Raw genomic sequence first — 24,951 nt, 5'->3', positions numbered from 1 at the left:
GGACCTTCCTTCTGCTCCCGAGGGTGGCATGTCCTGTGGGTGTAAGAAGCTGCCTCCTCCTGACTCTGACCATTAGCCCATCGTGCCCAGGACTGCCTGCACTGGCCGGCAGCAGGAGTCCAGGCAAGGGACTCTCATTCGAACCCTGCCTGGAGAAGGAACTGAACCTGAGGCCCTGCCTCTGAGCCCCTGTCCCCGCTCGGCTTGAGAAGGGGTCTCCCCTTGGTTCTGTGGGCATGTGGGTGGGCACAGCTGCAAGGCCAGCCCTTCCTGCCTCTGGTGCCCAGCTCCAAATGCCCCCTGTCTGACCTGCCCAATGCAAACATCCCTCATTTCAGGCAAGGCCCATTCAAGAAGCCCCTCTGCCCACAAACAGAGTTTCTCCCCAGGACCCTCCCTTTGCAGAAATGAACCCCTTGGCTGCCAGGTGGTGAGGTGCATAGTAGTAGTAGTAGTAGTAATAATTTATATCTAAAATTATTCCGGGGGCCCCCCAACAAAAATAGTAAAAACACAATACAATATCAAATACTGAAAACTTCCCTGAAGAGGGCTGCATTCAGATGAAAACTACCATGGGCTTCAAATCCCAGTGAGGGTCCTGCAGGTGGGGAGGCTGGCTGGCTCAGGGGGCAAATTCGGACTGAAAAGCAGACCTGTCCGGCGGGGGGGGGGGCAGGGGAAACAAGGAATGGGAGCAGCGCTCTGTGCTATTCAGTGGGTGGTGCCGGGTGAGGACGATGTCTGTTTGGAAACCCTTCTCCAGTGCCGAAATAATGGGCCTTCAACTGGGCCTGCTCTGTTGGGGGGGGGGGGCTGCAGAGCGTCTCCAGCAAGACCTTCCTGAACGGGCCCCATTTTGTCACTCCCTCAGGCCACACGCTTGCTTTGCTAAGGGGTGTGATCGAAAACCTGTTGTAGCAATGATAAATAAGGAGGGCATGAGAAGATTGCCGCCTCCTGCTTTCACCAGGAAGCCCCAAAGCTCCTGTGTTAATGACATATGGTGAGCCTGCTGGATCAGGCCCATCTAGTGGCCCATCTAGGCCAGGATCTTGTTCTCACAGTGGCTGAACAGTTGCCTGTGGGAAGCCAGCCAGCAGAATCCGGGTACCAGAGCCCTCCATCACCACCGCCTCCTCCTCTTCCTCTTCCTCCATCTCCATTTGTCCAATCCTCTTTTAATGCCATCAGAGTCACTGCCTCCTGCAGAAGTGAGTTCCAAAGCTGAACTATGCATCGCGTGAAGAAGGACTTCTTCTCATCTTTTGTCAATAATAATAATAATAATAATAATATTTTATTTATATCCTGCCCTTCCCGGTTCAGGGAACCATGGCTCAGGGTGGCTAACAACAAATTTAAAACACTTAATTGATGCAACAAAAAACAGCATAAAATATGGTATCAAACGTGAATAACAATAAATTCAGAATTCAAAAATCAATTTGGGGGGGGGAAATCCATCCAATAAACATTAGATGATCACCAGGGCTAGCTGGCTAAATTAGTCTTATTTGGGCCAGCGAGGAGACCAGGGGAGAATTAGCTGTGGGATCCCAGAGCGGGTAATCTTCACAAAAACGGGGAGAGGGAGGGAAGGAAGGGAAATAAAAGATCAGGATAGGTTCAAATTGAAAGCCAGGCGGAATAGCTCTGTCTTACAGGCCCTGCGGAAGGAAGTTAAATCCTGCAGGGCCCTGGTCTCCTGGGACAGAGCGTTCCACCAGGTCGGAGCCATCTAGCATTCTCTTCCTTTGTTTCCCTCGCCCTGGTGCCCCTGGACTTCTGTGACTGGGAGGCAACCCCAGCCGACTGCGGAGTGTCTTGCCAATAATAAATGTGCCCTCTCAACATTGGTAGCCCTGCAGGACACAGGAGAGGCCCAAGGCAAGAAGGTGGAGTGGCTGGCCGACCGGCCGGCGTGTGGGCAGGGGACTCTGGCCTCCATCAGCAGAGCTGTCCTTCAGGCCGCAGCCTGGGCTCCTTGCTGTGCCCCCGGGAGGCGGCCTGCCTCTTCCTGCTTGGCTCTCCGGCTCACGGAGCTGTGAAGTGTGAGGCGGCACCTCGGATGAAGTGTGAGCAGGAGCCTGACTGTGGCATGGGCATGTGTGTGTGTGTGTGTGTGTGTGTCTGCAGGAGGCAGTGGAGACAGAGTGGCAGCTCGGCCTGCCCAGCCCAGCTGCCTGGCAAGGAGCCGAAGCGGGCAGGCGGCTGGCTCTGCTGGAGCAGGAACTGCCTCAGCCCAGCCATGCCTTTCCCTGCTGGGAGGAAGGCCGCCCTTCCCAGGGATCCGGAGCAACGCAGCAGCGAGGTGGCAGCACTGGGCTTGGCTCAGGAGCAAAGGTCTGGCGCTGCCTGGCCCCAGAAATTTCAGGATTGGGGCACCTTCCTGGAGGAGGAGAGGGCTGTGCTCAGCCCCAGAGGTTTCAGGATTGGGGCATCTGGTTGGCCACTGTGAGAACAGGATGCTGGGCCACATGGGCCTGATCCAGCAGCCTCATCTGAGGTTCCCATGCCTTGGCAGCTGCCAGTGTCCCAGGGCTCATGATTTGTGCCAATGAGGACTCTCTGAGGAGGCTGGTGCTGTTGTGGCTCACTGGGAATATGAAACAAAATTTAAAAATTCCTTCCAGAGACCAACTAAGTTTGTTCTTGGTATGAGCTTTCATGTGCACGCACACTTCTTCAGATACACTGAAACAGAAGTCACCAGACCCTTATATATAGTGAGAGGGTGGGGAGGGGTATTACTCAGAAGGGGGGTGGGAATGGGTGACTGGCCGATAGGTGTGGTAAACCTGTTGATGACTGTTAACGACTGCAATTGGTCTTACAGGAAAAAGCAAGGGGTGAGATGGCTAAAAATAGCTTTATCATGTATAATGAGATAAGACTCCAATGTCTGTATTCAGACCAGGTCTCTCCATGGTAATAAGTTGCAATTCAGCAAAATCTCTTTCCAGTCTATTTCTGAAATTCTTTTCTGAAGTATGTTCATGCACATGAAAGCTCATACCAATAACAAACTGAGTTGGTCTCTAAGGTGCTACTGGAAGGAATTTTTTTATTTTGTTTCAACTACGGCAGACCAACACGGCTACCTACGTGTAACTGGGAATATGAAAGTCGGCCCTGCTCTGTTGGCAAAAATTCCCCATGAGAGCAGGATGTAACATGGGAAAGAGGCAGGGGGCAGAATGGGTAGAGTGCCAGACTGGGACCCCCGGGAGACCTGGAGTCAGAGCCCCCCACTTGGCCATGAAGGGCCAGTCTCCGGCTCTCAGCCTAATCTCCCTCACAGGGTTGTTGTGGAGGATTAAATGTGACGGGGAGAACCATGCATGGCAGGTGGGATAGGAATGCAGTAAGTAAAGCAATAACAAATATATAAAAGGGCAGGGGGGGCATGACAGCAGGTGGCAAAGGGGGCTGGACTGGATGACCTTTCTTGGTCCCTTCTTACTCTACGATTCTATTCTGTTTTGACCCGGGACAAGCAGGCCCCCATCTCTGTTGCTTGGTGGCTAACTTATCTGGCCCTGAGCTTGACTGCCTGGCAGTGACCAAAGCCCTGAGAGTGGGCAGTGTGTTCAAATTCTGCCCACTCCCCCCGCAAGCATCACCCCCACCCTGCTCAGCTTGTCTCCTCCGGTGCCAAGGCAAGAAGGAGCAGAGGTGTCAGGCTGTTGTGAAAGAGAGCTGCCAGAGTGCCAGCCTGAGTCTGGCAAGGTCCCTCCTGGCCTAGAGAGCTGCGGCCAGGCCTGGCTCCAGGAGAACTGCCGCCGCCACCCCCCCAGCAGCCAAGAAGTGAGGCTGTGGGGTGCAGAGAGGGAGTGTGGAGGGGGGCACAGCGGTTGCCCTTGCCAAGGGGACTTGCAGTCAAATCTCCTGCTCATCCGTGTGGCAGCATTTCCTGCCCCAAACGCCCTGCGCTCACGGCGCAGAGGATGCCAGGACCATCCATCTCAAGTGCGAGCTGCAAATTAGCCTGCCACCCCAAAAACCAGCCCAAGGCGCTCTCTGCAGTCGCACAAACAAATGTGACTTGTCCTCAGGTGGCCCACTTGCCATGACTCGGGCAGCTTGTGAAGAACACACAAAGCGACTTGAGTGAATTCTCTCTCTCTCTCTCTCTCTCTCTCTCTCTCTCTCTCTCTCTCTACCTTCTCCAACGTTGCCCAGCCTCTTGTTGCTGAGACTGCAGAGGTTGGGAGGGACTGGTATCTGCTGGTATCTTCTCTGGCTGTCCCTAAGAGAGGAAAGCGCTGGATTCTGACCCTGGGGCAGAGCTAGGCCGGCCCACGCTGCCATCTCCTTCTCTCCCTCCCCTCCAGGATCAGGGCCATTGGTCTCTCCCCACCCCCATGATTATGATTTGGAAGCATGAGCTGTGCGGATGTTGAGAGAGAGCCTTGGCGATTCCTTGTTGTTGGAGAACCCAAGTCAGCCCACACTGTCCTCCTGAAACTCTGGCTGCTTCCTCAGGTCTTCCTCTCTGGGACTGACTCATGTTGCTTCCCAGGAGGCGCCCCAGGATGCTCAGGAGGGGCCTGGTGCTGCGGAGATCAAGCAGGATAACAGAATCATGGAGCTGTAGACTTGGAAGGTACACACACCAAGGACCATCTATATTTTTTTAAAAAATAATATTTATTAGTAGTTTCAGAATTATAAAAAATAAAGAAAAATAAAAAACAACACTATAAAAAGGAAGAAAAAACGCAAAAACCAATACAACAATACAGCAAAAGGATAAAAAGAAAAAAGGAAAACAAAAAGAAAAAACAACACAAATCCCAGATTACATATCTATAACTTCCATTTGCTTGTTTCATTGACCTCCTCACACCTCTCTTTTTGTATTCTAATTTAATTAGTTATTTCAGCAAATTCTTTCCATCTTTCTCAATTTTTGTTAAAAAATTTATCTTAACAATTTAACCTAATAATTAGCTCAACAAATCCTTTCCATCTTTCCCCATATTCTGTTATTCAAATTACCTTAATTTATTTAACCTTATCTTACCCTAAAATACCTTAAAGCTTAATCTTAGTTTTCAAATATACATAACTCCTGATATCATTTCTGCTACAGTCATATAGTTTCATTCCAACATTTTCCCTAATATTCATTAATTTTCAGCTAATTCCCTAAATAGAAAGTTTTCTTTATAAATTCTCTTCCAATCTTCATCCAACGTCTCTTCTTCCTGGTCTCAGATCGTGTCAGTCCTTACTGTCCATTCCATCTAGTTCATCAACCTGGAAGTCTTGTGTCCGAGGCCCTTAAGTCTCTTCCATGTCCCTTCTGCAGTTCTTCTTCTTCTTGTTTATACTTGCCCTTTTCCTTGTCTTTTGTTGGTCTCTTTCTTAGTTTCTTTCCTTTCTCATTGAGGAGTAGGTCTCTGGGGGATTCCAACCCAAAATTGTCTCCATCTCCCTTCATCAAACCCGCCCATTCCTCACAGTCCCACTCCCCACAATCATCGATATAATCCAAAAAGTATTTAAAAGCATATTTCCAGGTCTCTCCAAAGTTAGGAACCTCCTCAGCTCCAAACTCCCCCTGGCCCACTCCAACTTCAATCTTCAATGACAGCGGCTTATGCTCCTGTAGGGCCTCCGGTTTCTCCATTTGTATTATTTGAGGTGCAACCGCATCGTCCTCCATTATCTTCTGCACTTGCCCAGTCAGTACAGATTCATGAGTTGGTCCCTGAAAGATTTCTGTATCAATATTCCCTGTTTGTCCACAGTTATTAACCACAACAGTCATCAAATCCATTTTCTCATTCATCAAATCCATCTTCTCATGCATCTGTTCCAGCAAGGCACTTGTCTTGCATAAAGCAAGCACCCAATCTTCCTCCCAGCTCATCTTTAGTCAAGGTCAGAAAAGCCTGTTCCCACGATCTTAATCTCACAGCTGTTGAGTCCTCAAGTATACTGCAGCAACAATTTAACAAGCTCCCTCTAGAGGAGACAATTTCTATTTGTATCCATTTTTTTTTTTTAAGGCAAGTCCAACAAAGGAAAATTACTTTCATTTTTCAGATATTTTTCAGATATTTTGTTTCTTTAGAATGCAAAAGGCAACATTGGAATCAGCTTGTTTCTCTTCTTTAGCTATCTGTCAAAGTATTCCATTCACAGTCAATGAACCTCTCCAACAATTTCTGTCTCTGACACCCCGTTCCCAGGTTAGAGACGGTGGAAACTTATCTTTCTTCACTCCCTCTCCTGCAGGCGTTACACAAAGTCCCCCCCCCCTTTTCTCCTGCTTCCAAGGGGGTTTCAGTAATTCTGAATGAAGGAAATTTAGACTTTTTTAAACAGCTTTCCAGGCTTTAGCTTACAAAGTTTTTGCTTTAGTCTATATACAAAAAGCGGAAGGCGGACTTCCTGTTTTGAACCTTCCCGCTTCGATGCCAAATTAAGATATTTCTTGATCCAATTTTCCGTTTCTACTCACGGGTACTTGTTTTAAATCCAATTGTCCACAGGAAAAAGTCAGCGCTCTCTGGCCATGGCTGTGCGGCTTCACTCCGTGAAAATAGCAATCAGTTCGCAGCACCGCACCGCTCACCCCACTTCGCTCCGGCGCCCCAAAATGGGGTTCCCGGTGAGTAGGGGGGGCGCTCCTGGTGCCCTGCCGAACCCCACGTTCCCAGGCTTCCTCTGCCTGGGATTTCTAGCGGGTCCCCACCTTCGCCGCGGCGGGAAGACCCATTTTCCACGGAGCCCGTTCCTCCGGTCGGAGGAACTCTGCCATTCACCGATGGCGCTGACCCGGAAGTCCCACACCAAGGACCATCTAGTCCAGCCCCCTGCAATGCAGGAATCTTGGCTCAAGCATCCCTGATAGATGACCATCCAACCTCTGCTTGGAAACCTCCAAGGAAGGAAAGCCCAACACCTCCTTAGGAATCATAATAATTTATTATTTATACCCCGCCCATCTGGATGGTTTTCCCCAGCCAGCTTCCAACAGAATAGTTTTTAAACATTAAAAGCTTCCCTAAAGAGGGCTGCCTTCAGATGTCTTCGGAAAGTCTGATAGTAGTTGTTCTCTTTGACATCTGCTGGGAGGGCATTCCACAGGGTGGGTGCCACCACCGAGAAGGCCCTCTGCCTGGTTCCCTGTAACTTGGCTTCTCGCATTGAGGGAACTGCCAGAAGGCCCTTGGCACTGGACCTCAGTGTCCAAGGCAGAATGATGGGAAGCGCATTCCACTGCTGAACAGCTCTCAGCATCAGAAAGTTCTTCCTAATGTTTTGTTGGAGTCTCTTGTCATTTGAATCCATTAAGGATGTAAGAGCTGGTGCATCAGGTCAGTGGGGACCCATCTATTCCAGCATCCTGTTCTCACAGGGGCCAAGCAGATACTCCAAAGGGAAGCCCACAAGCAGGATCTGAGCACAAGAGCATCCCTCTCCCCTCCTGAGGTTTCCAGCCACTGCCTTTGAGCATGGAGGCAGAGCCATTGTGGCCCTTAGTCATTGACAGGCCTCTCCACAAATTTGTCCACCCCCCTTTTAAAGCCAGCTAGGTTTATGGCCATCCTTGCTTCCTGTGGGCATGAGTTCCATAGTTTAACTGTGCCCTCTGTGAAGTCCTGAGCCCCTGAATCTATTCCTCCCCTGATTGGGACCACTTGGCAGTCAGCTCAACGCCAACAAACAGAAGCTCCTCTCGTACATCGATCTGTGGAATTCCCGACCGCAAGAACTGGCAGTGTCTGACTGGCTTGGCTAGTTTGGGGAAAGGCAGTTACCTTCATGAAAGGCAGGTTTATCAATGGCTATTAGCCCTGACACGACACGAAACCTCTGCTCAGAGGCCACCTGCCTCGGGCCGCCAGGTGTGTGGGCCCAGAGGATAAGCCTTTCAAGGGCCGATGGAGAGATAGCTCAAGGAAAATGTTACACTCCGTGCCTGGGATTATTAGGAAGCAGACTGAAAATATGACGGCCAGTTCCGTGAGAACTCTCTGCAAATCTATGGCGCGGCTGCATCTGGAATGCGGTGAACGGTCCCAGTTGCCTCACCTCAGAAAGGATGCTGTGAAGCTGGGAAAGGTGCAGAAAAGGGCAGCTGAAATGATGAAGGAATTGGAAACCCTTCTTCCACAGGGAAAGGTTGTGGACTCTTAAGGTTGCGGGGGGCAGGGGAGAGGTCACTAAAGGGGAGAAGGACCGAGACTGATAAAATTATGCATGCTGGGGAGACCATGAAACTGGCTGGCGGAAGATGCAGGGCAGGCAAAAGGATTTACTTCTCCGCTACCCAGCCCATGGGCAGCTTGCAGAACTCGCTTCAGCAGGGCTCTGTTTTGTTGTTCTTGAGAGCATCAAAAGAGCAACTGCTGGATCAGGCCAATGTCCCACCTGGTCCAGTATCCTGTTCCCACAGTGGCCAACCAGGTGCCTCTTTTGGGAAGCCAGCCGGCAGGATTCGCTCCCAGGAGCATTCCCACCCCCCGCTCCAGTGATTTCAAGGAAGCATTTCCTGCCTCTGACTTTCTCATAGCTGACATCCATTATCCCCCATGGATTTGTGTAATCCATGGAGGATGAATCTGTCGGTGGCTATTAGCCATCTAGTCCAGCATCCTTCTCCCATGGAGGACAACCAGATCCTGGGAAGCCCAAAAGGAAGACATGAGCACCGTAGCGTGGTCCCTCTTGGGGTCTTCAGGAACAGGCCTTTGGAGCTATCCTGCCTCTCATCCTGGAAGGAGAACTCAGCCACTGTGCCTACAGCAGAAGCCGCAGAGAGAGATGCCCACCATGAATTTGTCTAATACCCCTTTAAAGCTCTCCAAACCATCGCTTCCTCTTGTGGGAGTGAATGTCATAGTTTGCTCTGTATGAATAGATTCCTGCATTGCAGGGGGTTGGACTAGATGACCCTGGGGACCCCTTCCCAGTTTCTGTTACTGGTCCTGAACCTTCCAAAGTTCACCTTCATTGGATAATAATTTGGCATCCTCAGCGAACTTTGCCGCCTCACTAACGACATCTGTCTCCAGATAATTTAAGAGCCAGTTTCAATGCCCAGGTCCCAAGACATATCCTTGGTGGGAGACTCCATTTTCTATCTCTCCCCCAAATTGGGAGAATGGTCCATTTATTTCTGCTTTTTAACCGGCTCCTGATCTGTACATAGCAGGCGGTGAGGCGGCAGGAATGGGGCACAGCTGCTCCAGCTGTTGTGGCCACATCGGACCAAACTCCCTGCAACTTATCCCTCCCCCCTCTAGGGAAGGGGCAGCAGCCCACAGTTTTGGGAGGCTGGAGAGCAGCAGAGCCCCCTCCCCTGATATCTCGAAAGCTGCAACCTCTGCGCTTGAGTCACGGCTGTCAAACCTCCTTGGAAGCTTTTGTCAATTGCCTTCATCAAAAACTTTTTGAAATTCCATGTAAACAATGGACATAATGCATAGAGACAGTGGGCCTGACACTCAAACTTCTGCACATCCCACGAAGAAGCTGAATGTTGGGAGATTCGGGACAGATAACAGAACCTTTGTGCAGCGCATAGCTAAACTGCGGTAATCCCTCTCCCAGGAGCCAGCGGTGGTCACTAACTTAGGCTAAAGAGGATTAGACAAATTCACTGAGGGTGATAAGTCTACTAGGCATGATGGCCGTGCTCTGCCTCCACAGTTGGAGGCAGTAAGTGCTTCCAAATGGCAGCTTCTGGAGTCGCCTTGTCTTTGAATCCTGCTTGTGGGATTTCTTTTGGGCTGCTGGGCTCTTCTCATGTTCTTATGTGGAGCCTCAGTGCTCAGGTGTAGTATATCTCTGAGTTCTAGAAACTGCCTTCTGAGCTCCTTATCTCTCTGCTGTTTGACCCAGAGATCAAATCTAGCAGCTGTAGTGCCCTTTTCCATTGGAGCTATAGCTGGTACCAAGCGTTATGTTTTTTGGGGGGGCTGGCTCCATAAGAAAGGGCTGCCCCCCCCCCACAGTTCTCTCCCCCTTACACACACACCGCCAGCCTGAAAGGGCCCCTCTGTTCCTCTGAATCCCTGCTTGGGGTTTTGTTTGGGGTGGCCGTCTCTAGGGCTTGTGCCTTCTCAGTCATCTTGCAGTTATATCGCCCTCACCCTTCCCTGTCCTTTCTCTGCCAGGCGTGCGCACACACACACACACACACACACACACACACACACTGGCAGCCCTGCATTGTGAGGTGCAAAATAGGTGTGATGATATCATTTATCAGAGCAGCCTGCCTTGCTGGTGGAGGAGAGGAGCGAATGTCACCGAACTCTTCATTAGGCAGGCGGCCCAGAGGGGGAGCTGGTCCTCACCGCCGCACGATGAACCGCACAGTGGAGGGAAGACATGGCTTGCTGGACTCCCAGCCACAGAGCAGCCAGTTGCCTTCGCAGGTGCTCACAGGTTGTGGCTCAGCAGGACATTGGGCTGAAACATGTGTCCCAAACCATGCAGCCACAGTGGCCAATGCAGACCCCACTCCCTCCTGCAGAAAAAAGTGGTCCCGTTGTGGTTGATTAGCCAGCAGATGTTGTGGTGGGAAGTAGCCTAAGTGACTCTCAGGGGCCTACGGAGGGCAGGTGATCAGTCATGAAAACCAGTTGGTGGGAGGGGAGGGGAGACTTGTGTTCGAATCCTGATTGCGAGTGTCCCTTTGGCACATCTGGTTGGCCACTGTGAGAACAGGGTGCTGGAGCAGATGGGCCATTGGCCTGATCCAGCAGAGCCACCATGTGCAGAGGCAGGATATCTGACTACCAGGGACTGGGGACAGCAAGAAAAAAGGACTCTCTCTCTCTCTCTCTCTCTCTCTCTCTCTCTCTCACACACACACACACACACCTGGTTCTGAGCCACTCAGACAGCATCTGGTTAGACTTTGGTTCTGGACTTTGGGCAGCTCTTGTGGGGTTAGTCTGAAAGATGGTGGCTGATGATGCAGAAACCATGTCCTGTCAGCACTCATAGTAGAGAGAAATGTGTTCACGGGAAAGGAGGGGGAGCAGAGCAATGGAGGGTCAGGATCCTGGCTGGTTGCAACAGGGCAGGCCAGCTGCTGCTTCTGGAACGTTTGCCTGGGAGGAGAGCTGGTCATATTTAACTTGGAGTGGGCCAGATCCAGGCCACTTGGCCATTGTGGGCAAGGATGCCTGAATAAAATAAAATAAAAAATAGTTAACACTAGTCATAAACAATTCTAGCGCTTCCATGTTCATTGTGCTTTGACTATATTATCTTCATAATACAACTGGTCTGTAAGGCACTAGAATTACCCTCATATTTTAGGGGTGGGGTCTGAGGCCATTTGGAATGTGACTTCAAGGCACACAGACGAATATGGAACCCAGTCCTAAGGGATCCCCCCTTGCTTCCTTGTGGCTCCCCGCTTCTGGCTGCCCCCTCCCACCCCGTATGATGTCCTCGCCCAGCTCCCATTTGCTCCAGGCCCCCTGCTGCCCCAGGCTCAGCACCGAGGGGGTGTGGGGAGAAACGGCGCAGCCTCCTTGGGAGCCCCGCACTCTGGGGCAGAGGAGGCCCCCAGCTGCCCACTCCGTGCCAGCAGTGACGGAGGCTCTTGAAATGGAGCCATAATCCTGGGATTAGAGGATTAGCATCTTTTCACGTGCTCCCCCCTCCCTGCCTCCTCCACTTTCGCTGCCTGTGCCCGGGCCACCTCCAGAAATAAATAGACTGCTAGCTAGCAGCTTCCTTCCTCAGGGATAGGGAGGGAGCCACTTCTGCCTTTGGCTCTGGGTGCAAAAGGGTGTTTGGGGGCAGCCTTCCTCCACCCCCCTCTTGCCAAGGCCCCATCTGTGTGGCTTTGAAGGCTCCTGCAGGTCCACAGGTAAATTGCACATGGATGCCCAGGTGGGGCAGAATGGAGAGGGGGGTAGGAGTCCCCCCCCTTCACACCCTCCAGCAATCCTGAGACTCCTAGTGGTTGGACAGGAACATCTCTAACACTTCCTTTATTCCTCTGGGTTTTCAGAAACCAGCTTTCACACAGCACCTTTGCAAAAATATGCATTGTATTCTTTGCTGCCAGCTTCTGAAGGGCTCTGCCTGCAGCCTGAACTCTTGCCCAAGGGCAGGGCAGCCTGTGCAAGCCCAGCAGCGTGTGCCCCCTCACCTATTGTGAACTCCCTTCCCCTTTTGACGCCCAGAGAGAACAACCACCGGGCATAAGGAATCAGCGGTGTTGCGGTGCCACCCTCTGCAGCTCCAAGGGGGTGCCTCTTGTGGCGAGGGTGTCCTCGGACCTCAGTGCCGGCACCTGCCCGCTTCCCCCCCGGGACGGATGCAGCAGAGGCCCCTGGAGCCAGGGAATAGGGAGCCCTGGCCGTGCCGCAGGGCGAGGGGGAGAGGAGGGGGCGGGAATGCAGAGCAGCTGGCCAAGGCCCAGGAGGAAGCAAACAATTAATTACAGCCGTCAAGGAGTAATGAGTGCCAGCGTCTGCCATGATCCGTGCTGGGATCCAGGCGCCCTCCTCCCTCCCCCCCCCTCCCGCTGCCAGGACTCACCCACATGAACTCCAGCTGCCCACGGTGTGAAGCGTCTCTGGCTGGGGAGGCGGCTCCCTGCCTCGGCCCCACCCCCTCTCTTTCACACACACACGAACCCCCAACTTTCCTTTCGGCATCTCCGCAAGCCTGGCCTGTAGGCTCCGCCTGGGCTCCTAAGAGTAGAAGAGCCTCGGGGATCCAGGCAGGGGCGCAGAACTACTCCAGCACCCGGGACAGCGGCAAACCCCGGCCGAGTCAAAAGACCCCGTTTGGCACGCGCATTTGTGCACGCGCACAGGCTGGGAGCCTCGATGGTGCCCCTCTGGAGGCTTCACTCAGGGCAAAAAAACTGGGGCCCCCCGCTATGGCACTGATCCTGGGGGAGGTTTTTTTTTACGGCAACGTTTTTCACTCTACTCTGGTTTGCATGGAGTTGCACTTGCCATTTGACTGCCCATTCACTCCGTTTGGGGAGGTCCTTTTGGAGCTCCTCCCAATCCCTTCTTGTCGTTGTTGTGATCCTGAACAATTTAGTGCCATTGGCAAACGTGGCCCCTTCGCTGCCCAGGCCTAACTCTGGGTCGTTCACCAGCAAGTTAAAGAGCGCGGTTAAAAATACCCAATAGTTGGCACTTCAGCCACAAAACCGAGGTGGCTTTAAGAGGATTGGGCAAATTCATGGAGGGCTGTTGGCGGCTCCTAGCTACTCTGGCTCTGCCTTGCCCTCGACAGCTGGAGACAGCAATACGTCTGAACCAAAGGAGGGGAGAGGGTTCTGGCGCTTGGATCCTGCTTGGGGGTTTCCTACAACGGGCATCTGTTGGGTCACTGTGAGAACAGGGCGCTGGGCTACCGGGGCCCCTGGCCTGGTCCGGCAGGCATTTCTGATGGTCTTATGAATGATGTGCCGCCTTTGGGGCTCAGTCCCCATCGAGGCCCAGCCAGGAGAGAGCAGCGTGATCTGGGCGTCCCGGGCAGCGCCTGGCTGGCCGTGGGTCCCACAAGCCAACTCCCTCTGCTCTTCTTCCCAGCGGCGAGGGCTCCTTACAGTGTGACCCACCACCACCCTGGGCTTTGTGATGGGAAGGGGGACATTCTTGACTGGCCACCATGAGGATGCTTCTGGGGCCAAGGCAAGGGCGGCTAGGAGTATCAGTTTGGTCTGCGGCGAACTATACGTTTGGCACGGGCGACACTTCTTTCTACCTTCTCATCCTCTGAGGGATGATTTGGGGCACGAGGGAGGTCTGTGTGAGTGGGTGGGTGGGTGGGTGGCTTCCCTGAAGCCCCTTCCACTTCTAGGCCCTTCCCGCTTTGCACCGTGACCTGCGGTTCAAACTGCTTGCCTGCATTCCCACGAGCCAAATGTCTTGCGAATCAGGGGTTGTCGCTGCCCCATCTCTTAGGAAAGGCGGACACGTGCGCGTGACTGAGGGGTGTGGGGCGTACAGTTGGGTAAACAGTACCTTCCTTCCCCCAAAAAACTTATCTCCGGTGCTGGGTTGCTGATGCGGGGGTGGGGGTGGGAGCGGAGGAAGAGGAGGAGGAGGAGGCGGCATCCGCGCAGGCGGATTGCGCGGGGGGGGGGGGGGAGCCGCAGTGCCAGCCCCCGAGATGCCCTAATTCCTCCGCCGCCGACTCAGATCTGCGCTGCCCTCGGAGGTGGCGAGCAGTTCGGCGGACGCTCCTGGCCCCTCCTCTCCCAGCTCGCTTACACCTCGGCGCCCCCCCGCCTCAGCTCATCCACCGCCCCCCTCCGCTCGCCCGCCTGACGGAGAAGATGCCTTTTGAATACACGATGAACTGAAAGGGGGCTGAGCGGCAGCAGCGGCGGCGGCGGCGGCAGCGGAGAAGGGAAGGCTCTGCTCCGCACTGCAGCGGCGCGCGAGGCAGGCGAGGGGAGCCGAGGCAAGCGAGGCTCGGACCAGGCAGCCCCGGCGGGCGCCATGCTGAACAACCTGACGGACTGCGAGGACGGCGACGGGGGCGCCAGCCAAGGTAAGGGGCCACCGGGGGCGGGGGCTGGCTTCTCAAGCCTGGAGGCAGCCCTCGGAGGCCTCGCCTCGGCGGGGTCCCGCTTCGGGGCAGGGCCGGCCGGCCGGCAGGATCGCGCGCCCCTTCTCGAGCGCTGCCTGCGCCGGGTACCGGCGGTTCTCCTGCTCGGCGGAGGAGCCCCGCCAGCTGCGCAGCGCCCGCTCTCGCCGGGCCCGGAGCCCGAGCCGCGCGCAGGAATGCGCCGCCGCCGCCGCCGCCGTCCAGGGTGCTGGAATGCGGGCGCCGTCCAGCCCGGCCGAGCGCCGCGCTCCGCCAACCCTCCGCCTGTGTGCGTGTCTGTTGGGGGGGGGGGATGGCAACTCTCTCGGGAGACATTTTGGTGAGGTGGGAAGCAGGCAGCGGGGGGCAGCCGGAGGTCCGTGGGGTGCAAGTCTTGCCTCTCTGCGAAGGCAGCTTTCCCACCCCAGGCTGCCGCGGCCACATGCAGCGCCTGGGCGCCCCGGGACAGCCTCCCCTTGGCTCGGCTCGGCTCGGCTCGGCTGGCCTGGCCGGAGCCCCAGCAAGCGAGCTCCCCCCCCGGGGCCGGGCGCCAGGAGGAGACCCTCGGCGAAGTGTCCCGCCGCCTCCCCCGTCCCGCCTGCCCGCCTCTGTCCGCGGTGCTGAAGTTTCCCTGCGGGCGGCGCGGGACTCGCTCTTGCGCAAGGGACGGGACTGTGGGCGAAGGAGGGAGAGGGGAGCAGCGCCCCCACTTCGCAGGCCTGAGCCGAGGGGGGCCCTTGGTTCTGCCTGCCAGGAGCCTGCGCCGCTGTAGACCCCGAGGATGCTGGGGCTGCGTTGTTCGCGGGTGGGGGCTGTTTATTCCCTGCCTGCCGCTTTGGTGACGGCTCCTGTACTGCAGGCTCAATGCAGCGCTAGCACGGACGCGCCACTTTGGAAGCAGAGCGTTTGGACGGGAACCCCTTGCTGCGCACCCCTCCTCCCACGACCCCCTGTGCCCACCCTCTGGCTCTGGCACGGGCAGTGGCCTCATGCAGATCCCAGGGCGCCCCAAGTCTTCAGATGGGGTGTTTGGGGTTGTTTTTTTGTTGTTGTTCGCCAAGCAGGAAGCTGGTGAGGCTGAGAGTGAGATGAAGACGCAGCTTCCTGCCCATTGGCAGAGCCTGGGCACAGTGCGGAGTTATGGTCTGCAGGTATCTGCATGGGAGTGTGCCAGGATGGCATAAGCCAAAGCAGATACCAGCTGACTGGCGGGGTGGGGGTGGGGGTGGGGGGGAGAGCCTCCATCCCTCTGTCCCACTTTCCTCCTTGCAATCAGGTTCTGGGCACTGCCTCCCTCTGCCCCCCTCCCACTCTGCTCCACAACCCGCCCCCCATCCCTCAAGGAGTGGAAGGTGCTGACTGCAGTGTAGGGCTGGCTGCAGCAGGGGTTAGGGGGCAGAGACTGCTGCAGGAGCCTGGCAGCTGCTGCTGCGTGGCATGTCTGTGTGTCAGGGAGGGGGAAGGTTAAAACGCAGACGCCTCCTTGCCTGTCACTGTTCATTTGGGCTGGCCGTGGCTCCAGGCCGTTGCTGGTGTGCAGACCTCCCATTTCAAGGGCAGCTCTGAGAGGCTGGCACAGCCACATCTCAGAGCCACATCTCATTTTGGCCACATCTCCGAGCCAGGCCGGCATCGCCACTCTTGGCCAAGCGGGCGCTTGCTTGGAGGAGGCTGCACAAGGGGCCTGCCCCACGTATGGGCTGGCCTCCAGCCGCTGTGCGCCAACGAAGGGCTCGCTGCAGGACCCTTTCCGTAGTGACACCCGGGGCTGATCCCAGCGCTGTGCTCCAGCGCTTGACCCAGCGCAGTCTAAATGGCAAAGCGTAATGACTTTCCCAGAAGGCGCCTGGCGGCTGTCAGCTGTCGGCAAGTTGGAAGCCCTGTGCATGACAGCTCCCTTGTGCGAGGTGGAGGAGGGGAACCAGAGAAGTTGTGCCCACAGTTGCTGTTTGCAGTGCAGGCCAGTGGGGATCCCTGCAAGATTTGAACTCTGAACCCAGTAGCAAAAGGCCTAGCAAAGATAATGGATACCCAGAGCCAGCTTACGGGGTGTGGGCTTGTGTGTTTGTAGGAGCGTTGCTGAAGCAGTGCGCTCTTCATGAACTGTGCCCCCAGCTTTGCAGTGGAGCTTGGGGCGCATCTCTTGGATCCCACAACACAGTTGCTTCCATTCTTCTTGCAACGGTCTGCCCCTCCCTCTGTAGGGGTCAGGGTAGTCAGGGGGTCCCAGATATGCAGGTGGCAAAAGTATCCTCAGCACTTTGAGATATACCTACAGTGGAAAAGGCAAGAGAAGTAATGGATGAGTCTAAATTATGGAGACAGCAGTAATAATCAACCTTACGAGGCTCTTGTCAGGATCACAGCAGAGAGGAAGTGAGAGAACCACACTGGACACCCTGAAGTGCAATCACTATATAGGCTGCTGCTATTAAGGGGCGCCTCCTTCTTGAGAATTTGGGGGGAAACTGGTGGGAAAACTCCTCTGTGAGCCTTTAGCCCATGACATCCCCTCTCCCACTCCTGCAGGGAGGGATCAGTGGGAAGTGGGTCTGGGGCCACCGGGGGAGGGTGTGTTGCGCCAAACAGCTTGCTGAGCTTCAGGTGGCGGTGTGGCTTGGTGAGAGGGCTTCTCTGCAAAGGGGGCCTTGAGCCTCTCCTTCTGCTCTTGGTCAAGAGCCCCCCCTTGTAGAGGACAGGGGCCCAGGGGACACAGAGGAAGCAGAGAACTTCCAAGGAGCCTTTGGCTGGCTGGTGGGGCAAGAGGACAAAGCAGAAAGGCCTCCTTGGGCAGAAGAAGCGGTGGGGTTTTTGGGGAGGGGGGGTGGTACTGAGGCAGCACTCGGCTAAAACACTCGTGGGCGACAGATGACTGATGTGGCGCTTGCAGTCGGAGCCAGAGCTCCGCTCTTCACATCCCTCCAACATTCTGCATCTCCTTGGGGGGTTCTGAAAGGATGCAGTGAGCAGATTTTTAGAATGAACCAATGAATTAAAAGAGCCACCAGAAAGCCACAGCCAGGCAGGCCCCCCTACGCACTTTGCAAAGTAGTTCATCACCCCTCCATCTTCCTCAGTAGCTGCCTTCTTGTGCTGAGCCTCCTGTTCCTCGGGGGGTGGGGGTGGGCATGCAGGTCAGTTGCAGTTAAGAGCCCAGTCCACCCAGCAGGAGCCCCCTGCACCAGTCCCCCCAGTATCCACCCCATGGTCTCATGGGGAGTTCTGGGCTGAGGGCCAACACTGCCAGGGATCTGCCACTTGATGGCAAGGCTCAACTGGGTGCCTTGCTACACGTCCCAGGAGGTGGACTGTGCCCCCAATGGGTGGCCAGAAACTGCCTCCCCTCACCTGGCATAAGGGCCGTCTGCTCCGCTATTCCAAGCCCAGCTTGGCTAGCTCTTGGAGGTGGACGGCAAAGCCTTTCCCCAGGGCCTAAATACTAGGAATAATGTTTCTGATGTTAAGAGCCTTCCAACTGTGGAACAGACGACCCAGGAAGATGGTGGACTCTCCTTCATTGGAGGCTTTTAAGGTGGGTGGTCGTTCACCAGGGATTCTCCAGCTGTGATTCCTGCATTGCAGCGGGTTGGACTAGATGACCCCCGGGGGTCCCTTCCAATTCTAAGATGGATGCATGGTTCTGAGCAGCAGCAGCATTTTGCAAAGTGCATGAGGGAATGAGAAGTGGAGTGAAAGGCAGGATGTCCCACTCCTTGTGCAGGTGGGGAGGAGGAAGCTGCCATGGGGCCTGGCAGGGAGCTGGGGGGGCATGGAGGGGAGGTCTGCAGCAGTAGCAGCAGCGTGGAATGAGGAGCCTGCTGGGGACTTTGCTGGCTGCTGGCAGGAAGTAACGAGTGTGGCTGGGCCCTCCTGCAGCCCCTCTCCCCAGAAGCCTCCCCTTTGCTTCTCTTCTGAGTCACAGAAGGGAGGCAAGGGCGACCTGAGAAGGTGGTCATTGTGGGGAAAGTCCTTTGGCTGACTAGGGGAGGAGGGGGGCTGGGAATTTCTGGCAGAGGGCTTTTGTGGGCCTTTCCCCCATCTGTTAGCACGAAATCTAATGGGCGACGCCACCAGGATGCATCCAGGCTTTGCCCGATGGGACCACATGTTCCAGCCTCCTTGCTGGGGCTTCGGCCAATAACCCTCCCCCATCTAGACTGGCTGAACCAGGATTTGGGGAGGGTGGCCTGAGCATGCTGTGCATTTCATTGGTATTGAAATCCAGCACCGTGAAGGCCCCCCCTGCCCCCAGATGACAGTCCAATGAACAGGGGCAAAGTGATGATTAAAAGTGGGGTTCACCTTAACTTTAGGTGCTGCTGCTTGATGACCCCAGTTGTGACCTGCTGGGCTTTTGCATGTGCTGGTTTGAAGTTGCTCTGGGCAAAATAAAGGGTCTAACAAATTCAAGAAATTATATTAAACAAGAAGAAAACCAACAAGATAAGGACGCCAGAAGAACCTGATGGATCAGGCCAAAGGGGGGCCCTCTAGTCCAGCCTCCTCTTCTCACAGGTGCTGACCAGGTGCCCGTGGGAACCCACAAGCAGATCTCCCCTGCATTTCCTGCCTCCACCTGTGGAAGCAGAGCAGACCCATCCTGCCTAGTGTCCACTGACGGCCCTTTCCTCCTCTGCCATCTTTTCTAATCCTCTTTTATACGTGGAAAGTCTCCCGTTGGCCAAGCTGGGAGCACCTCCACCTCCCACCCCTCTCGCTTGCCCCTCCAAGGCATTTTGCCATCTGAGGCCAAGGAGACGATGGCCTCCCTGCCCAGGACGGAAGTCAGCCAGGCTGGGAATGGGCTCTCCCTTCCATTCTGGTGATGGGGCAGCAGGCGGGCTGAATGGGGGCCAGGCGGTTCTGCTCCCCAATTGCTGCTGCTGCCGCCTGCCTCTTATCCCAGGCCACCTGAGGCTGCTGCCGCACTTTGCCTAATGGTGCGGCCGGGCCTGTAAGCTTCATTGAACGCACCCCTGCCAAAAAGATTTGGGAGACCAGACCATTTGGGGGGGGGGGAGCAGAAGCCTCTTGTTGCTGCCTCCCTGTGCAACTTCCTGTCTCCCTCCTCTCTCCCTGCTTTGGCTTGAGGATTATCTGATCTTCGCACTGGGGCTGTTGTTTCCCTGCCAGCGATCCAGCCGCCAGCCTTGCCAGCCACCGCAGAAAATTAAAAGGCCGGTTCATGTTGAGTGATCCCTGGGGAGGGTGGGAGGGAGGCAGGCAGCGCTGAGCATGAATCAAAGAGACGGCGCGCTTGCTTGCTTGCTGAGGAGGAGGAGGAGGGCTGGCTGTGCTTGTGGCCTCACCACAGTCACCTGGGTGAAACGCTTTCCCCTCCGGAAACACTCCAACCCCTTGGGGGCCCCTCCGCCTGGACCCCTTCCTTCCCCATCACATGCAGCCCTTGCTCTGAGCCACCTCTGACCCCCCATGGCAGAATGTGGGGTGCAACCCTGTAAGGATCCCATGTGCATCTCTCCAGGGTCCCAGGCTGCCCAAATCCACAGGCCCTACAACCCCAGCCTTTGGGAGAAAGGTTTGTGTTTTCAGGAGGCTGCAGCGGCTGCTCACTTTCTCCCACGCCTCCCTTGCCCTCTAGATCCCTGGACTGGAAGATCTCACCCCAGGCGGGGAGAGAAAGTGTCTGGCTACGCAGGAGAAGGACCCAAGGGCCCCATTTGGGGAGAAGACTGAGCCTGCTGAAGCCCAAACCTGCGTGCCACCCCCTACCCCGTGCCCCATTGCTAGGCTCCTTACTCTGCCCCCCAGCCCAGTCCTCCCAGAAAAGGGGCCTTTCTGCTCCCCTCCAATGGGCTCTCTCTCCCCCACTGCCATCCCTGCGGATCACAAGCAGTGTGCGGTGCTGGGATGTTGGAGAAAGCGTCAGCCCCTCTGCGGCAAAACGCTCTCCGGACGGAGCCAGAAGCCATCCATCACTCAGGACCCCAGCGCTTAACTCCTTACGGCCCGGAAATGCATTGGGGGCTCCCGGAGCCTGACCCAGAGGCCCCACATCCCAATTTATGCCCCCTTCATGCCCCAAACTCCCTTTATGGGAAGATCAATGCTCCGTGGAGAGGAGGCCAGACTTGTCTCCTCCTCCATAGCCCTGCTCCACAGCTATGCGGCGTTTATGTGTGGGCAAGGGCTGGGGGAGGCCCAGTGTGCTGGAAGCCCCCACCTGGGGAGAAAGCAGGGCCCCTCCATGGCTATGGGGGGTGGGCAAACTGTGTGGCAGGGGGAATGTGAAGGCGCCAGGGCATGTGTGGGCACGCACCTGGGGGCAGAGGTGGTGAGCAGGATCCATTCAGCTGCCCAAGCAACCCCAAGGAGACCTACTGCATGGACCCTGGGCTCCCAGCCCCTCCATGCAGCAGGTGATTCAGCCAAGGAACCAGAACAGACAAATCCCCGGAGGAGGAGAGGGCTGTCGATGGCTCCTGGCCACAGTGGCTGTGCTCTGCCTGCACGCTTGGAAGCAGCTCCGCTTCTGAAGGCCCCTGGCTGGAAACCGCAGGAGGGGGAGCTGCTCTTGTGCTTGGGTCATCTGCTGGGCTACCGTGAGACCAGGCTGCCGCACTGGAGGGGCCCCTTGGGCTCCATCCCAAAGGCTGCTCTGATGTTCCTGTGCTCCTAGCGCAGCTTGCGCTTTTCTGGGCTCTGAATCCATTTCAGGCAGAGTTGCAGTGCTGCCTGTCTCTCCCGGAGCAGAGATGACAAGTGTGGGGGAGGGCCTTCAGAAAGACAGTTTGGGAACAGGGTGTGTGTCTGTGTGTGTGTGTGACGCTCAGGAACAGGGGGAAGGAATCTGCTCCCTGGCACCCAATTTAGCAGCTCGCACGCAGCCTTGAGAATCCCATCCTCTGTTTCGAAAGGGCACCAAGTTTCTCGATTGCCAAAGTGGGGAAGGTGTTATTGAACACCCCGAGCCCCATTGAAGGAGCTGCAGAACCCACACTCCACAGGATGGTGAAATAAGAGTCACCAGGAACGCAGAGCCAAAGGGAGCCAGAATCCGTGCCCAACAGGGACAAGGCAAGGGCTTTTTAGAGTGCAAGGCACTGTGACAGCCAGCAATCCTCTTAAGATGTCTGCACATTTCCCTGTTATGCGTAAGATTTTTTAGAATGATCTCAGCTCCTGAAGCTTGCGTGCCTAGACCCTTGCTGGCTGCCAACGCAAGGCATTGGGCTCACTTTCCAGGCGGCCGTGTGGGCAGCTTCAGTGGTGCCTCAGCCCTTCCAGGGGCATCTCCCTCACTAGCCGGCCTGGAGAAGGAGGAGCTGGTCGCTTCTGAGTAGCAGAGTGGGGCAGGGGGGTCCCTGGGCAGAGACAGAGCCTGGTTTCCTTTTCCAGTGGAGGGAGAGCAGGCAGCCTTCAGCAGCAGTGGCAAGAGGAGGGGAGACCAAGTCCCAGAGGCCATAGCTGAGCCTGATCCCATTGAGCTGTGGGTTTCATTTAGGATTACGGGACTGATGTCGCCGCATGCCACTTTTAAACAGCCAATTCCCCTCCCTGTGAAGAGGGACCGGTCATTAGGCCTCTCTGGGAATTGTAGCTCTGTGAGGTGGGAGAGGGAGATAGGGGCCACCTCACAGCTCTCTGCACCCTTGACAAACTACAACTCCCAGGATTCTTTGAGGGAAGCCGTGGCCTTTTTATGATGATGATGCTTTAAGCGCCTAGTGCAGGTGGGGCCTCAGGCATCCTGCACCCCCCCAATCTTCTGCCTCCGCCAGGGGGTGGCATCGACCCCTGTCCCCTCATGCTTGACTGGTGTCTTCCAAAGCAGGTTCCCTCCTCCCCACTGAGGACAGGATGGGAAGCAGCGGTTTGAACCCCAGGAAGGCAGATTTCGGGTCGATGTTTGGAAGAGCAGGCCAGCTCACAGCCGGAACAAGCTGCCTGCAGCAATTTGTGCATTCTCCCTGCATGGAAGTTTTCAAGGAAAGGACAGGAAGAAGGGATCCTAGGAGCACCTTGCCTAGAAGGAATCCTACTCTAGGGCAAGCAGTTTGGGGGGGTTTATTTTTCACATTTCACAGAATCCCAAATCATATTTTTGGTCTCTGTGGAAGCCGCCCAGAGTGGCTGGGGAAACCCAGCCAGATGGGCGGGGTACAAATAATAATAATAATAATAATAATAATAATAATAATAATAATAATATAGAACCATAGAGGTTGGATGGGGTCCCAAGGGTCATCTAGTCCAGCCCCCTGCTGGGCGCCGGGTTGGGGCAGACTGGAATAGATGTTCCCCATGGGAGTCTCTTGTGTGAGTGTCTTCAGCCGTGAGTCAGCCGAATGCATGCACCTTTGGATTATTCTTGCAGAACTGGGGTGGACTTCACATCACCGTGGGGGACAACATCCCACTGTGGGTGAGGGCTGGGGGGGGGACATCTGCTAAGGATGCAATGGGGCTTTCCCCCCCTCTACCTTGGGCTTCCCCATATTGGGTCTGGGGAGCCAGAACAGCATGAGGCTTAGCACTACGTTGAAGCCTTCCCAATAGGGCTACTTAACAATGGGTCACTTGCTTCCATTCAGGTGAACTCACCTGCGTTTCCAGGTGTGTGTGTGTGTGGGGGGGGGTCCTCTCAGGGCACAAGGGCTGCTGGTTTTATGGCTCTGGAGCCAGGAAGGGCCCTGCAGGTGTCTGAGCCCCACTGGATGGGCTGCCCCCCTTATTTGACTAAGAATGTAAGAACATCAGATGAACCTGTTGGATCAGTCAATGGTCCATCCAGCCCAGTATCCTGTTCTCAGGGAGGCGAACCAGATGCCCCTTTTGGGAAACCCACAAGCAGGCCCTGGGCACGAGAGCAGCTCTCCCCTCCTGCGGTTTCCAGCAGCTGGCATTCAGAAGCATTGCAGGGTCAACAAGGCACCACAGAGAGCCCTCTCGCCCCCCGTGAATTTGTCCAATACTCTTCTAAAGCCATCCAAGGTGGTGGCTACCATTGTCTCCTGTGGGAGGGAGTTCCACAGATTAACCGTGAGCTAGAGACTGAGCTGGGTTGGGGGAACATTGGCATGGCATGCTGGTCTGCTGTGCTCTTAGAATCAGAGAACTGTAGAAGTGGGAGGGGGACACCAAGGGTCATCTAGTCCAACCCCCTGCGGTGCATGATTTGTTGAGGCACTTCCTTTGATCTTGCTGTGACCACATGGACACCTTCCCCTCCTTCTCTCCACCCCAAACCCACCCTGTCCCCAAATAGGCAGGGGCGAATGCAGCTTCCATGGCTGGGCTTTGAGTTGCCAGAAAGTGGTGAGATTCCAAGCTTTTAATTGAACGAAGCTATTCTGTTTCTCTGAGATGGGCTATAGCACCACACCGATAAATAACCCAGCAGACACCTCCTCATCCAGGGAACATCCAAGGCCATCTGGCCTCCATCAAAATGATCTCAAAAAGGCACTCAAGTCACTAGTTTGTCCCAGATTAGTGCCCTTTAAAGAAATGGAACAGATTACAGTCAAACTAGCAAAACGGGAGATGTTGGTGGTGTTGGAGTAAGGAGGAGCAGCTCCTGAAGAGCTCCTCTGCCCCTAGAACTGCTGCAGCCTGTGATTTCAGGGTGTGAGGCCTCCTCTGCTGCTGCTTTTGGGGTGATTTGTTGTTTAGTCATGTCCGACTCTTCGTGACCCCCCTGGACCAGAGCACGCCAGGCACTCCTGTCTTCCACTGCCTCCCGCAGTTTGGTCAAACTCATGCTGGTAGCTTCGAGAACACTGTTTGGGGTGATAGGCTATTGCTATCAACATTTCCTAACACAAGCGTGCAGTGGCCAATCTAGTCATAGAATCCTAGAATTGGCGAGTTGGGAGGGTCCCTGGGGGACATCTAGACCAACCCCCTGCAATGCAGGAATCTCAGCTTAAGCATCCATGATGGAAGGCCCCCCACCTTCTGCTTAAAACCCTCCAAGGAAGGAGAGCCCAGGACCTTCCACTGTCAAACGGCTCTTGCTGTCGGAAAGTCCTTGCTAGTGTTCCGTCACCATCTTCTTTTTCACAACTTCAGTCTGTTTCTTTGGGTCCTGCCCTCCAGAGAGGCACAAAACAGGCTTCCTCCTTCTTCCACGTGACTTCCCTTTAGATAGGTGAAGATGGCTCTCCTGTCTCCTCTTATTCCTCTTATTCTCACAGTGGCCAACCAGGCGCCCCAGTGGAAACCCACAAGCAGAGCCCAAGAACAGGCAACTGGTGTTCAGAAGCGTCGCTGACAGTGGAGGCAGAGCAGAGCAGAGCCATTGACAGACTTCTGTGATAGATTTATTGTGATAGATTTATCTTTAGGCGCCGGGGGGAAACGTTCCTTTTCAACCAGACCTTTTGCTGATTGACATCTCAGGCCCTTTTAAATGTGTTGTGGGAGGGGGGGGTTGTGGGT

The 24,951-nt window shown here is 55.2% G+C and overlaps 1 protein-coding gene across 2 annotated transcripts in view; it reads left to right on the top strand.

The window, feature by feature from the left end:
* The window catches only part of SLC12A5 (solute carrier family 12 member 5), a 90,555-nt gene that overhangs the window by 19,706 nt on the left and 45,898 nt on the right, over positions 1 to 24,951 (top strand). The window contains exon 1 of one of the 2 annotated variants that reach the window (XM_081011220.1): positions 14,051 to 14,511. The exons of the other annotated variant lie outside the window; for it this stretch is intronic. Coding sequence (XP_080867346.1) covers positions 14,460 to 14,511 — 52 coding nt within the window. The 5' untranslated portion in view covers positions 14,051 to 14,459. Of the gene's footprint in view, positions 1 to 14,050; positions 14,512 to 24,951 lie in introns of those variants that run through there. 2 annotated transcript variants of the gene reach the window in all.

The sequence above is a fragment of the Podarcis pityusensis genome (genome assembly GCF_964106645.2).
Source record: "Podarcis pityusensis genome assembly, chromosome: 6".
NCBI classification, from domain to species: domain Eukaryota; kingdom Metazoa; phylum Chordata; class Lepidosauria; order Squamata; family Lacertidae; genus Podarcis; species Podarcis pityusensis.
The sequence above is the reverse complement of the archived record's forward strand: the minus strand, read 5'-3'. Positions and strand labels throughout refer to the sequence as shown.